At 45.5% G+C, this 16101-nt stretch overlaps 1 protein-coding gene across 3 annotated transcripts in view; it reads left to right on the forward strand.

Moving 5' to 3' along the window:
* Nucleotides 1-16101, forward strand: part of POMGNT1 (protein O-linked mannose N-acetylglucosaminyltransferase 1 (beta 1,2-)) — a 93786-nt gene that overhangs the window by 57437 nt on the left and 20248 nt on the right. For all 3 annotated transcript variants that reach the window (XM_033916589.1, XM_033916588.1, XM_033916587.1), the window contains exons 12-14: nucleotides 1962-2003; nucleotides 9051-9109; nucleotides 10333-10405. In XM_033916589.1, coding sequence (XP_033772480.1) covers nucleotides 1962-2003; nucleotides 9051-9109; nucleotides 10333-10405 — 174 coding nt within the window. The remainder of the gene's footprint in view (nucleotides 1-1961; nucleotides 2004-9050; nucleotides 9110-10332; nucleotides 10406-16101) is intronic.

The following is a 16101-nucleotide window of genomic DNA, read 5'->3' on the forward strand; positions in this document are numbered from 1 at the left end:
AAACGCTGTAGTTATGGCATTTCATAAGTGTCTAGTGTACTCTGTCATAAGTTAATGATTTTGAAGCTCTGAATGTCTTCCGTCCTTAATTTTGTTCTACTTGTACAGTGTTTGGTTTCTCTTTGCTTTATTACAAGTATACCGAGAAACTCATTGCCCTCTAATGGGCTGGAGCTCAGTTTACTTTCCCTCTGACTCAATCTACTGTCTGAGGGCATAACTAAGGGAAGAAAATAACCTTTCTTTTTGGCTCATACAGTGCTCATTTTTCCTTGGTGCTCCAGTACAGCTCTTTTTATGTATTAGGAAAGTGGGGCAGAAGTATATTCATAATATGCCAGGTTAATTTGTGTTTCATTTACTTTGTTCTTAGAAACATAGAAAGATGATGGCAGATAAAGGCTAAATGGCCCATCTAGGCTGCCCATCCCCAGTAACCATTATCTTTCTCTCTCTGAGAGATCCCACCTGCCTATTCCAGGCCCTCTTGAATTCAGACACAGTCTCTATCTCCACCACCTCTTCCGGGAGACTGTTCATGCATCTATCACCCTTTCCATAAAAAAGTATTTCCTTAGATTACTCCGAAGCCTATCACCTCTTAACTTCAACCTATGCCCTCTCATTGCAGAGTTTCCTTTCAAATGAAAGAGACCCGACTCATGCGCATTTACATTAGGTAGGTATTTAAACGTATCTATCATATCTCCCCTCTCCCGTCTTTCCTCCAAAGTATACACATTGAGATCTTTAAGTCTGTCCCCATATGCTTTATGATGAAGAAAACACACCATTTTAGTAGCCTTCCTCAGGACTGACTCCATCTTTTTTATCTTTTTGAAGGTGTGGCCTCCAGAATTGTACACAATATTCTAAATGAGGTCTTACCAAAGTCTTATACAGGGGCATCCTTTTTCCTACTGGCCATACCTCTCCCTGTGCAACCTAGCATCCTTCTAGCTTTCGCCGTCACCTTTTCAACCTGTTTTGCCACCTTAAAATCATCACATACATTCACACCCAAGTCCCGCTCTTCTGTCGGCTTGATAGGTGGTATATGAAAATAGACTTGAAATTTGAAATATTTATAGAAAAGGTGATGGATGTGTACAGTGACCTTCCAGCTACTCTTTGGGTTTTGGCCAGGCACTAGTGACCTGGATTGGCCACCATGAGTACGGGCTACTGGGCTTGATGGACCATTGGTCTGACCCAGTAAGGCTATTATGTTCTTAGGACTATATCAGAGTTCAAGAAAGTATGAGACAGGCATGTGAGATCTCTTAGGGGGAGGAAAAGAGAGGATGCTATGGATGGGCTATATGGACTTTACTGTATCAGTTATTGTTTTCTTTGTTTCCATGAGGTCCCATTGGAGACTTACACAGAGGCATTATCGCCTGCTTGGCTGTTCCTCTCTCTTCCTCCCATCCTTCTGGCTTTTGTCCTCACCTTTTCTACTCTTTTGGCCACCTTAAAATCACATATGACACACCCATTCCTGCTTCTCATTCGTGCACAAAAATACTTGCCCCCTAAAATGTACTGAAGGATACTGACCTAAAAGGACTTCTGTTCTGCCCCAGAGGGAGACTGCTGTGTAGGGCAGGACCACACGCACTCATAACTTTTACACGTAGTTCTGAGCTCTGGGAGAGCCATATGTCCCAGTGCCATGCAGTGTTATTGCCTACTTGTGTCCCTGATTATATCCTGCTGTCAATGGAAAATGAAGCTATCTTTTCTTTCATCAAAAGATAAAAGAATGTATTTTTAAAGTCAACAATGGGTATTGGATACTTAATAGATATTTACTATAATTGTTTTGGTATATGGAGCTGGCTGATGTAAAAGTTATTTGATGTAACACTCCTTGGTGGCTCTGGTGAGAGGCAGTTTATAAAATGAAATAAATGAAAATTAAATTGATAAGTTGCTAATCAGTTGTTTTGTACCTACAGCACTACAAGGCCAGTTTGACAGCAATTTTCAATCTGCATCCTGTAAGTAAGTCTTCCCTTAATTGTGCTCCCATCTACCCCTTTCATAGCAGCGTTATTTTACAAGCTGTGATTATAATATCCCCTTTCCCATTACTCTTCGTTATTTTATCCCTTCAGTAGAGCCCAGTTCTAGTTAAGAGACTTCCCTATTATCCTTTTCAATTTGAGGATAAAGCTTGGATTGAAAGCAGAGGCACTGTTTTTTTTTTTGTTTTTTTTATTCAATTTTTCTATACCGTTCTCCCAGGGGAGTTCAGAACGGTTTACATGAATTTATTCAGGTACTCAAGCATTTTTCCCTGTCTGTCCCGACGGGCTCACAATCTATCTAATGTACCTGGGGCAACGGGGGGATTAAGTGACTTGCCCAGGGTCACAAGGAGCAGCGTGGGTTTGAACCCACAACCCCAGGGTGCCGAGGCTGTAGCTTTAACCACTGCGCCACACACTTCCATAGTTCTGGTATACCTTGATCTGGGCTAACATGAGCTATGTGCATTGCACCAGTCTTCATTGACTTGGCTGTGAACATTCTAGTATCGCTCAGTTCCTGTCTGAATGACATCGGTCAACCTGTCCATTTTGTGCAAGTTTTCATAAGCTACAAAAAAATGGGTGCAGTGTTAACAATGTCATGCAAAACATACATATATTATTTGTGAGGTATCTAATGTAGTCTGTCAAGAATTATTGGGATACATGAGATGATTTTACCCCCCACCCCCATATGCCCAGTATGAGACAATTTTTCTGACACGCTGGCAAGTCTAAGCACAAGGATGTTTAACTTTGTTATTCCATTTTTGGATTATTGAATGGACAGTACTGGCAACACTAGTGTCCAAAGGGTTTTATCATTTGAGCTAACTTTGCTATTGTCATGATTGTTGCAGTTGTACATGCCAGATCTCAGCTTCTCAGTAGATAGGCCACATATCTGCCCTGTAAGTAGGGGCTTTCCCTGGAAGACTATAGATTCCCGTTGGAGCATAGACTGAGTATTCAACCTGGTGGTGTTCCCCCCACCCCCAAATCCTTGCAAAATTTGTGGCTGCAGTACCTAAGGTTCTCATCCATTACTCTGGGAAGCAATAGAGATAAGTTTGAGTGCTTTACCATTTAAAGTTTTTGGAAGCTATTGCAATGATTAGACACCATTATTCATTGAAGGTACACTTGCACATAGGGGGGAGGGGAGAAAGTATAAAGTTATATTAAGGTTTGATCAACTGATAATATTTATATGAAATTTTTGATTGAAATGTTTGTGGGAGGGGAGAGGGAAGGGTATAAATGTGTTTTTAAGAAAATGTTAAAATAAATACAAGAGATGTTTATAGGGTTTTAATGATGTAATATTGTGTTCTTGATGTTAGATGGAAAAATGAATAAAGAATTTGAAAAAAAAAAAGTTTTTGGAAGAGGAAGAAGAAAAAAAAAGCCTTCCTTGCAGCCTCTTCCTAGCATGCATCTTTGTCATCTACAGGGCTATATTGGATTGGGATTCAGGAGATCTGATCATACTCCTCCCATCTCTCCTTTCACTTATTTCCAGTATGTCTAGGGCAAAAGGGAGCTGACAAGTAAGTCAGTGACTGCAATTGGCCTAACCTAGAACCAGATAGATAGGCAAGCAGGTTCTAGAATCAATCTTTATTCAGAACATTACACTATTATAGTTTTCAGGGCAAAAGGACATGAAATCTCTCCTCCTCTAGCATCCTACCAGAGCAGTCCCATCCAGAACATATAGTTTCTATCCATTGGCCAGCAGATGGAGACAGAGAAAGAAAATAGTTCTTTGTCATTTTCCAGTAAGGGTAGCTTGTAGGCATAGAACACTCAGTATTTCTTCATCTCCAGCAGATGGTGATGGTTCACCTTGCAGATTCTGAGCTAGTTAGCCAGTTAAGCTCCTAAACAATTGGTTGCTGGTAATGTAGAGCTAAAATGAAAAGGGCAAGGCCTGAAGAAGGATGTAGCTTAGGAAATTATGCTGTCAAGTCCTTTTCTTTTCGCACCAAATTTTTTCCCTGGCAGAGGATTTTTTGGAATTGAAGTGCCTCTACAAAATAAGAGGGAAGCTGCCTCCTGCTGGATACCATCTTTCAATTAAGCTCAGGGAGGAAGACTCAGAAGTAGAGAATGGCATGGTGACAGGACTAGATGATGAACAGGGCAGGACTTATTTAGGTTACTAACCTGATGCTGGTCACCTACGAGTTTCCTGCCTGGGACAAAAAGAGTTTTATATATTTATTTATGAGCTAACTTTTTTGGCCCGTACTGATTTGTCCTTTCTTTAAATAAATATTCAATCACTAGTCTTTAAGCCTGTTACATTAACGGGTGCTAGAATAGATGTGTGTGTGTCTGTCTTTCCTTCTTTCTCTCTCTCTCCTTGGCCACTGTCTGTCTTTTTTTTTCTCTCTCTCTCTCTCTCTTTGGATGCTGTCTGTCTGTTTGTCTTACTTTCCCAGAGCAAAGCATGATTGCTGTCTGCTCCCAGCACACCTCTCCCCCCAAAGCAGCCCTCTTTCCCTCTCCCCCTGGCCCCCTGCCTGCCTGTATTGCTCTCTCTTCTGGCCCACCGGCACGAACTGCCACTGCTGCTCCTCTTCAAAGCAGTCTGCTGAGGATCGCTGGCCAGCTGTAGCGAATCTCGCAGGCCCCTCTCCACCTCGGCAACATGTTCCCTCTGACGCACAGGATCGCGTTAGAGGGAATGTGCTGCCAAGGTGGAGAGCGGCTTGCGAGGTTCGCTACAGCCTGTCGGCGATCCTCAGCAGGCTGCTCTGAAGAGGATCAGCAGTGGTTTGTTTGGGTGAGTGAAGGTGGGAGGGGGGAGTCGCCGGCATGTTCCCTGCCTCCGTGTTCAAAAATGGAATTCGGCAAGGAGGGACACACCATACTGTCAGGGAACACGCTGTCCTAAAGGCGCATGCGCGCTTAGGGTTTTATTATAGAGGATGATTTTTTTGATCCAGTGTTTGGTCGGTTTTGAAAAGGGGCTTTGAGATTTTTCTTCCAATTTTTGTTTTGTAGGATCAAAAATTATACCATATCCAGCTTTCAAAAACCTGGGCGTCACTGGACAAATATTGTCATTTAACCAATACTGCATGACTTCTATGATCTTGTTTTTATTTATTCAATACAGCTTGTATGACTCGTACTTTTTGTACACTATTGTACTTTACATTTGTTTGTTTTCGTAATAAAAGGTTGAAAGAAGAGTGACCAAAATGATAAAGAAGATGGAACTCTTCTTGTTATAAAAAAAGGCTCTTTAGTTTGGAAAAGAGATGGCTAAGGGGAGAGATGATTGAGGTCTCCAAAATCCTGAGGGTTGTAGAACGGGTAAAAGTGAATCGATTTTTTTTTTTATTCTTTAAAAAATTATGAAGACTAGGGGACACTCGGAAGTTACATGGAAATACCTTTAAAACAAGTAGGAGGAAATATTTTTTCACTCAATAGTTAAGCTCTGGAGCTCGTTGCCAGAAAATGTGGTAACAGCGGTTAGCATAGCTGGGTTTAAAATAGGTTTGGACCCGTTCCTGGAGAAAAAGTCCATAGTCTGCTGTTGAAAAAAGATACGGGGAAGCCACTGCATGCCCTGAGATTAGTAGCATGGGTTTTTGCCAGGTATTTGTGACCTAGATTGGCCACTGTGAAAACAGGATACTGGGTTAGATGGACAATTGGTCTGACCCCTTATAACTCCTCTCAGAAAATAATAAAAAAAATTGAATTAAGGCCAGTTCTGGGCAGACTTGTACGGTCTGTGTTTGTATATGGCCGTTTGGTGGAGGATGGGCTGGGGAGGGCTTCAATGGCTGGGAGGGTATAGATGGGCTGGAGTAGGTTTTGACAGAGATTTCGGCAGTAGGAACCCAAGCACAGTACCGGGTAGAGCTTTGGATTCTTGCCCAGAAATAGCTAAGAAGAAAAAATTTAAAAAATTTAAATTGAATCAGGTTGGGCAGATGGATGGACCATTCGGGTCTTTATCTGCCGTCATCTACTATGTTACTTCCTGTACCTAATTAAATGCTGCGGCCATCACTATGGTAAGCTATTCTTAGAGCATTTGTTGGTAAAATAATCTAATTTTTTTTCTGCCAAACCGAGCCTGATTTGGGCTCTTCAGTCTAATATTTATTAGCTTGGTTTATCATTGCTTATCTTATCCTTCCTAGTGCCTAGCTAAGGGCTACCATAGATCTTTCAGGAAGAGACCTAATGGCAGATCTTTGCAGTTCTCAGCCAATCAATATTACTGTTTCACTAGTGGAAGTTGGTATTTATAATAGACTTTGCCGCTGCTTAAATTGATGTCTCTCCAGTTCCCAGAGGCTGTTTGCTTCTTGAGGAAAACACTGACCTTTAGTCTGTGCAGAAGAATGATTAAAAAAATGTTTTAATATGGACTTCTGAGTTCTTAGAATTGGCAGCATAGTATAGGTGGCTGTTTTCAGAGGTAGTTAAATGGCTCTATCCTTATCCAGTAGGATCTCCGTTATCCAGCAGCCACGGGAATTGGTGGATACCAGATAACTGGTTTTCTGGTTGAATGTGTCTAACACCCACTCAATTCCCCCCTCCTTCCCGCCCCAAAGCACCAGTCACAAAGCCCTCCTCTCTCCCTCAAGCCCTGAAGTGGCAGAAGCAGTTGGCCGCGAACTCCCTCACTCGCTCCCTTCCTTACCCGAGCACAGCCAGTGAGTAGGAGGCAGCTTCAAAACAAGCCTTGCCGTGAGCAGTCTGTTTCGAGGCTGCCTCCTACTGACTGGCTGCACTTAGGTAAGGAAGGGAGTGAGCGAGGGAGTTCGTGGCTCTGGATTGTCACTTACTTCTGCCACTTAGGGGCTTAAGGGAGGAGGGTTTTGTGGCTCAGGACCACTACCGCACTGATGATTTGGGGAGGGAGAGGGGTTCGTAGCTGCTTTGGGGCTTGAGGGAAGATTTATGGCTCAGGATACTGCCACTGGTGCTTCGGGGGGCTTCCCCCCCCCCAGCGATTTTTTTGCCAGTTAGTGAGAATCCTGGTTAACTGATACCTGGTCTACTGTACTGCACCTGCTTTTGAATTGGATCTAATGGTTCTTGCTATTGTGCAAGAGTGTAGATCCCTGTTTTAAGGAGGTCTTCAGGCTTGTCTTCCTGTCTAACAGACCTGGTTTCTTGTTGAATCAATAGTTGCATCTTTTCTTTCAGAATCAGCTTCTTTCAGTCTCAAGGACTCAGTTGAACTTCAGCTCATAAGTCAGCTGCATTTATAACCTTACAACTGGGTTGGTTTAACCCACAACATTAGCTGGACCTCACATCAAGAATTTAAGCTGAGTGAAACTTCACAGAATCATCTGGGCTTACTCCCTTAAATAAGTTCATAAAATGACCTGGACTGGACTGGCTTTCTGATTGTCAAAACAGTTGAGTGTCTGTTCATAGAGGCAGTAAGACCGTTGTGCACAGAATCAGTTCTACTTAATCTCATTCATTCAGCCTTCGTGAGGTTACTGTTGCTTTCTCCTCACAGATTAAGCTGTACCTCAGCTTCTCAGTGACATGGTGGTGCCAGCTGTGCTTCAGTGTCTCATTGTCTCTCGTGATTCCATATGTCAAAATCTCTGCTGTATTTTATCTTCATTGTAGATACAATGTCTTTCAGACTTGCTGTTTCCTGGATTTCAGGATCTCAATGTTACTGATTTTCAACCTTACATTTTTATTTTTTAGCTTTGAAGTCACCACCAGACTTCACCCGGACAGTGTCTCATCCATTTCAATCTTTTCTTTCTTGTGTTTTAGTCTCTCAGTGGATGTTAAAGCATTAGCTTGCCTCTTTAAGTTCTACTTTGGGTTTGCCTGTTTCTCCATATCTATTGTGCCTACCCTTTTCACTGTCCTGGGTATATAATCCTCTGTATATGTTAAGCTTGGCTTCCTAGTATCTTTGGCAACATGACCTCTTTATTTTAGGTTTGTTTCTGTTCTAATGCCTATAGTTTTTCCAGGCTTTTGGTTAGGCTTGTTAGCCTATAGGCTTCCACTTCCATTCCCTTGCTTCAACCTACTAGTTCTGGACTGGTCTCATAGGATGCTAAGGAAGGGGAATTGTCTTGTGTCATTTTCTTTCCTTTAGGCCAAGGATCTCAAAGTCCCTCCTCAACGGCCGCAATCCAGTCGGGTTTTCAGGATTTCCCCAATGAATATGCATTGAAAACAGTGCATGCACATAGATCTCATGCATATTCATTGGGGAAATCCTGAAAACCCGACTGGATTGCGGCCGTTGAGGAGGGACTTTGAGAACCCTGCTTTAGGCCTACCTGACCAGCCCAGAAACCCACCCTTGTGGATTCCTACATTGCTTGTTTCCTCTTTGGATGGTTCTGCCTTTACTAGGGATTTATGTGCTGTTTCTTCAAGCAGTTCCACCTTCAACTAGGGAAAACTCTGGTGCTTTCATTGTCGATCTCTGTTTCAGTGGCGGTCAGTACCATCTGTTTCACTTAGTCATTTGTGTTTCATTGGAGTACAATCACGCCTGCTTCAGTTTTGGAGATTTGACAGTACACCACAATAGTTTCTGCTTTAGTTGCTTGTCCTATCAGTAGATTTCAGTTACTCTGACTTCAGTTGCAGTTCTGAGGGTCTGATTTTGGCATGCGTTATGCGTCATTATACTACTTCTCTTCAACTCTGTATATGAGTTCCTTTGCTTAGTCATTTGAAATACTGAGTGTTCTAAGCCTGTATGCTACCCTTATGGGGCAAATAAAATTACTTTCCATCTCTCTCCATCTGCTGGTTGATACACAATCCGCAGATCTGGACTGGTAGAACTAAAGGAAAGAGCATTATCAGGTAAGATATAATTTCTCTCGTCATTGCACAAAATAGATAACATTTGCTAGGATTCTGTTTCACATCAAGTGCCTTCCAGAAGTACCTTTCTTCATATGTTTGTGTCCCATAGGTTATCAAACATCAAGGTCAATGTGCAGTTAACTGAGTGTCTGATTTCTTTCCCCACAGGATGCCAAATTTGCTATTGTTTTAGAAGAAGACTTGGATATATCAATAGATTTTTTTAGGTGAGGATTGTTACCAGATATCTGGTTCTGATACCATATTGTCCCCTCAAGCGAGATCACCCTGCATTTGTCCTTTAACTTGCACATTATCTGCAACTTTTCTTAGTAAGGCCTGGAGCTTGGATTCCCTTTTTTAAGTTGAGTCTGCTGTGGATGTGGTATTCACAAAGAAAATGAATTCTCCACAGTCTTTCTCTAGTAGAAGCTGAGAGTATAGTGGCTATTTTAGAAGCTCTGTTGTGTTGGATGTCTGAAAACTGGCATTTAGATGTCCTTATTGCATGGCTGTCCAAATCCCAATTCCATCTAACATTGTAGTACGTCCAGATGGCTCTGACCTTATTGAATATCAGCAGAGATCATCAGGGTTCAGTTTAACACAAACTAAAAAGATAAACATGTGACTTGAAGTAAAACAGAATTGTGGCGAGTCCGTTTTTGATCTTTTTAGTTAAAACAGATATAAGGAGTGAGGTGACTGTATGTTGCTCCTCTTGCAAGTTCTTCTCTTCTGGAAGGACCTCTGCACAGGATAGGCATGGACTGAAGGCCTCAATGGCTGATCAATGTTATAACACATGGTAATTACTGATCTCTCATGCAACTGGCTCCATGTCAGAGTCTCTGACTAGAGCCTGGGTAGCCACTAGGGCAAAGCTTCCCTAACTGGGGGTCAGGAGCCTAAATGAGATCATAACCTGGGTGCATCCTTATTCTGCGTCTCTTTGATGGGGGGAGGAATATCACAGTTTTCTTTGGTTGCAATCATAAGGCCATGGCCACAAAAAGATTGATAAGCATTGCATTAGAGTTGGGGCACTCTAAAGTCTGACTGGCACAAACCAACTACCAAGAACTGGAACCCAGATTCAGAAGTTGAGGGCAAGTAGCATAATCAAGCAAATGCTGCCAAGTCAAGTCAGATTGTAGCAAAATCACTTTATTACCTTTGACAGAAATGTTTTAGCATCTGAAACCATAGCACAGAAGCTATTTGCTTTGAACAGTTTAAACCCAAATTGTAAGGGACTTAAACTATTGTAGGGATCAAAGAATTTTATTTTAAAAAATCCACAACAGTGGCATCATGTGTTTTGATCAATAAGGCATATTCATAATTATATTCAATATTTGTCTTATACTTGGTGTGCTCAAAGGATTACATTTGTGTTTGGCTTAGTGGGAAATGGATCTGAAGTCTTTGCTGCTCTGTTCTCTTTTAGTTTCCTGAGTCAGACATTACATTTACTAGAAGAAGATGAGAGTTTGTACTGCATTTCAGCCTGGAATGATCAGGTAGGTAAGCTTTAGGGGCATTTAGTTTATAGGCATGTCTTTGTGTGTGTGGTGTATTTATTTCTGGAGGAATTCTGATAGAGGGTGTCAAGAATGGCCCACATAATAAAACCATTTATTTGAGCACTCGACCATATAAACTATTATCCCAGGACAAGCAGGCAGCATATTCTTAACGTATGGGTGACGTCACCGACGGAGCCCCGGTACGGACCTTTTTAACTAGAAAGTTCTAGTTGGCCGCACCGCGCATGCGCGGGTGCCTTTCCGCCCGACGGAGGAGTGCGTGGTCTCCAGTTTCTTCGTTTCCGCGGAGCGAAGAAGACGCATGTGCTTTTCAACGGCCGTTGAAAACTCTCAATTTGCCTTCCCGCTCGCGATTTTTGATCCAATTTTGGTTCTATTTTTGTCTTTCGACTTCATTCTTCTAAAAAAAAAAAAAAAAAAAATTCTTTTCGTGTCTTTTTCCTTATTTTTGCAGCCGGCCCCGGCGGGGCCTGTTGTAATCATCCAAGCCTCCGGGTTTGATTTCGCGGAGGCCATGTTTCCCTTCATGCCCCCTCAACCGGGCTTCAAGAAGTGCCAGCGGTGTGCACGCCCGATCTCTTTAACTGACCCACACAACTGGTGCCTTCAGTGTTTGGGTCCAGAGCATCGGGCTGACACCTGCACCCGCTGTGCTACTCTCAAGAAACGCACTCTTAAGAACCGGCAAATACAGCAAAATATTCTTTTCGGTACCGGTTCTACCATGGATCAGGCCCCGACGTCGACGGCACCGCCTAAATCGGCACCGACCACATCGACACCGCCTGATCCTCCTTCGGGGTCGATAGCGCCAGGTAAGCCGGCTAAGAAGCCTTCCACTTCCCTTGAGCGACCTCCAGCTACAGCGGTGACCCCGGTTCTTCCGACGTCCCGCCACTCCCGTAAACGCTCCGCTCCGATCACGGTGAGTGCCTCGTCATCGGCCTCCTCATCGCCGGAGCGTCGAGCAGCACCTATGGTACCGAAGAAATCTAAAGCGGTACCAGTGCCCCCATTGGAGGACCGAATCTCAGCCATCCTCCAGGACAAGCTTCAGGAGCAGCTACAGAAGCAACTCCAACAGCTCCTTCCAACCTTACTGGCACCGCTCCTTCCGGTACCGGTCCAGCCCGAGCTTCGCACCGCTCCACCGGTATCCACCCCCTCGGTACCGTTGAACACATCCATGCCGGTCTTATCTGCTCAGCCTGCACTTCAGACTTGCTCGGCAGAGGACCCTTCCCAGGCCCCAGATCGACGCCGGTCGTCTCGGGATCGGGATCGGCACCATTCCTCCAGGGACAGAGATCGACGCCGGTCTTCATCCCCCGGCACCGTATCCATGCGATCTGGCAAGTCCCTTTCTAAAACCCGCCATACTGAACCGGCTATCAGGGACCCAGACCTATGGGAACAATCCCCACTCGGTACCGAGGAGGATGCCTCTTCTACAGATGAGGAACCCTCCATGGCTGAAACCACTTCTAAGCCCGAGCAATCCTCCTTCACGAAGTTCCTTCGGGAGATGTCAGCGGCTCTCTCCATCCCCCTTGAGTCCGACTCTAAGAAGTCCCAGGCCTTTTTAGAAGCTTTGGACTTCGACCAACCTCCCAAGGAGTTTCTTAAACTTCCTGTACATGATATCCTTCGGGAAACATTTTATAAAAATTTGGAGACTCCATTGACTGTTCCAGGTGCCCCTAAAAAACTGGACAGCTTATACCGGGTCATCCCTATTCCGGGATTTGACAAACCCCAATTGCCCCATGAGAGCCTCCTTGTAGAGTCCACTCTCAAAAAATCTCAAGGCTCCAGCGTTTATGCCTCCACCCCTCCTGGCAGAGAGGGAAAGACAATGGACAAATTTGGAAAGCGCCTGTACCAGAATGCCATGCTGGCTAACAGAGCCAACAATTACACCTTTCATTTTTCATTTTATATGAAACACCTGGTCCAACAACTTTCTGCTCTAGAAAAATATATACCTGAGCGTAAGGTCCCACTCTTCCAACAGCAGATTTCCAACCTCCTTCAGCTCAGAAAGTTTATGGTGCGCTCGATTTACGACTCCTTCGAGCTTACTTCACGAGCCTCCGCACTGGCTGTGGCCATGCGACGCCTAGCCTGGCTGAGGGTGTCTGACCTTGATGTAAACCACCAGGACCGTCTCGCCAACGCGCCCTGTCTTGGTGACGAACTTTTTGGGGAGTCTCTTGATACCACAACACAAAAACTTTCGGCTCATGAGACCAGATGGGACACCCTCATTAAACCCAAAAAGAAAACTCCACCGGCACGACCATACAGGCCTCAGTCCTCTTATCAACGTCGATTCTCTGCCAGGCCGCTGAATCCTCCTCAGCAGCAATCTCGCCGTCCTCGCCAACAACAGCACACTCAGGCTCGCTCTCAGTCTCACCAGGCGACCAAGCCTCTCCCTCAGACTAAACCTCCTCAGCCCTTTTGACTCCTTTCTCCAGGGCATAGCCAGTCTCCACCCTTCGATGCCTCTTCCTCAACCTATCGGAGGCCGCCTCACCATCTTTCTCCAACGCTGGGAGGCCATCACATCAGACCTGTGGGTTCTCAACATCATCCGCCACGGATACTCACTAAGGTTCCAGACTCTTCCCATAGATCATCCTCCCGTAGAGTCTGCTTCTCACTCCTCCCAAACTCCTCTCCTCCTCAGGGAGGTCCAATCCCTCCTCCTCCTCAATGCCATCGAAGAAGTTCCTCCAGACCAAAGGGGTCAGGGATTTTACTCCCGCTACTTCCTGGTACCCAAGAAAACGGGAGATCTTCGTCCCATCTTAGACCTCAGGAACCTCATCAAGTGTTTGGTCAAAGAAAAGTTCAGAATGCTCTCCCTGGCCACGCTTTATCCTCTTCTATCTCAACACGACTGGCTATGTTCCCTGGACCTCAAGGAGGCCTACACTCACATCCCAATCCATCAGGCTTCGCATCGCTACCTCCGATTCCAGATACAAAATCACCACTATCAGTACAAGGTGCTGCCCTTTGGTCTCGCATCATCACCCAGGGTGTTCACCAAGTGCCTGATTGTGGTAGCGGCTTTTCTCAGATCCCACAACCTACAAGTGTTCCCATACTTGGACGATTGGTTGGTGAAAGCACCTACATCTCCGCTTGTGCTGCAAGCCACTCATCAAACCATCTCTTTCCTCCATCTCTTGGGGTTCCAGATCAATTATCCCAAGTCACATCTGCTTCCTACGCAGCGCCTGCAGTTCATCGGAGCAGTTCTCGATACCAATCAGATGAGGGCGTTCCTTCCTGCCGACCGGCACCGGACGCTACTTCACCTTTGCCGGCAGGTGCTCCTTCATCCATCCATCCCTGCTCGCCAAATGATGGTCCTTCTAGGCCACATGGCCTCAACAGTCCATGTGACCCCTCTGGCACGACTCCACCTCAGGATACCTCAATGGACCCTTGCCAACCAATGGTCACAGACCACGAATCTTCTTTCTCATCCCATCTCTGTGACATCGTCTCTTCAGCAATCTCTTCAATGGTGGTTGAACTCCTCAAATCTCTCCAGGGGACTTCTCTTCCATCCGCCTCCTCATTCCATGGTCATAACCACGGATGCTTCCCCCTATGCTTGGGGGGCCCACTTGGGCGATCTCCGCACCCAGGGACTTTGGACCCCTCAGGAGCGTCAACATCACATCAACTTCCTGGAGCTCAGAGCCATGTTTTATGCTCTCAAGGCTTTCCAGCATCTCCTCTACCCTCAGGTTCTTCTCCTGTGCACGGACAACCAAGTCGCCATGTACTACATCAACAAGCAAGGTGGCACCGGATCTCGTCCCCTTTGTCAGGAGGCCCTCCGAATCTGGACCTGGGCCATAGCCCACAATCTGTCCCTCAGGGCTGTCTATATCCAGGGCGAACAGAACTCCCTGGCTGACCAGCTCAGCCGCATCCTGCAACCTCACGAGTGGACCCTGGACCCTCCTACTCTCCACTCCATCTTTGCTCGCTGGGGCACCCCGCAAGTGGACCTATTTGCAGCTCCTCACAACCATCAGCTGCCCCAGTTCTGTTCCAGACTCTTCTCTCCGCATCGTCTGACCCCAGATGCATTCCTACTCGACTGGACGGATCGGTTCCTCTATGCCTTTCCTCCACTCCCTCTGATGTCGCGGACCTTGTTCAAGCTCCGCAAGGACAGGGCCACCATGATTCTCATCGCCCCCCGGTGGCCCCGACAGCACTGGTTCTCCCTCCTGCTCCAGCTCAGCTCCAGGGAGCCCATTCCTCTTCATGTGTTTCCTACTCTGCTTACACAGCAGCATCAGTCTCTACTGCACCCCAATCTGTCTTCCCTCCACCTGACTGCTTGGTTTCTCTCGGGCTGACCTCTCCAGATACCCTGTCTCAGCCTGTCCGTCGCATTCTGGATGCCTCCAGGAAACCCTCCACGCTCCAATGTTACCATCAGAAGTGGACCCGGTTTTCCTCTTGGTGCCTCCTGCATCATCACAATCCCACCTCATTGGCGGTAGAGACCATTCTGGACTATCTGCTCTCTCTGTCCGATGCTGGTCTCAAGTCTACCTCAATCAGAGTCCACCTCAGTGCCATCACTGCGTTTCATGAGCCTATCCTCGGAAAACCTCTCACGGCTCACCCTCTGGTTTCCCGCTTCATGAGAGGCCTCTTCAACATCAAACCACCTCTACAGCCTCCTCCTGTCGTCTGGGACCTAAATGTGGTTTTGTCAGCCCTCATGAAACCTCCTTTTGAGCCTCTTGCTACTACTTCGCTCAAACTTCTCACATGGAAGGTGCTTTTCCTCATTGCCATCACCTCTGCCAGGAGGGTCAGTGAGCTGCATGCACTGGTCGCCGATCCACCGTTCACTGTTTTTCACCATGACAAGGTGGTTCTGCGTACCCATCCTAAATTCCTTCCCAAGGTGGTTTCGGCTTTTCACCTCAACCAATCTATTGTATTGCCTGTCTTCTTCCCGAAACCCCATTCTCATCCTGGAGAACAGGCGTTACACACACTGGATTGTAAACGTGCCCTTGCATACTACCTTGACCGTACCAGGGCTCACCGATCCTCTCCTCAACTTTTTCTGACCTTCGATCCCAACCGTCTGGGTCGTCCTGTCTCTAAACGAACGCTGTCCAATTGGCTTGCTGCCTGTATTGCGTTCTGTTATGCTCGGGCCGGCCTGTCACTGGAAGGAGCTGTCACGGCCCACAGGGTCAGAGCTATGGCTGCTTCTGTGGCTTTCCTCCGTTCCACGCCTATTGAGGAAATCTGCAAGGCGGCCACTTGGTCTTCAGTTCACACGTTCACTACTCACTACTGTCTGGATACCTTCTCCAGACGGGATGGACACTTCGGCCAATCTGTGTTACAAAATATACCAAATTGAATTATACATTTTGGTGGAATTCTGTTTGTCATATTTATAAAATGGAAAAAATATTAGCGTTACAACAGGGAAATCTTCTTAACTTCAAGAAAATTTGGCAACCATTGACAAAATATTCTAATGATTAGTTTCTTAGCACAATGATAAAAATTATATACGAATGGGGTGGGATTTGATTAATTAATGGAAATATATTATATAAAAAGGGAGTGGGAATTATATTTTATATGTTATTGTATAATCTTTA

Source organism: Geotrypetes seraphini, chromosome 12 (assembly GCF_902459505.1).
Source record: "Geotrypetes seraphini chromosome 12, aGeoSer1.1, whole genome shotgun sequence".
NCBI classification, from domain to species: Eukaryota; Metazoa; Chordata; class Amphibia; order Gymnophiona; family Dermophiidae; genus Geotrypetes; species Geotrypetes seraphini.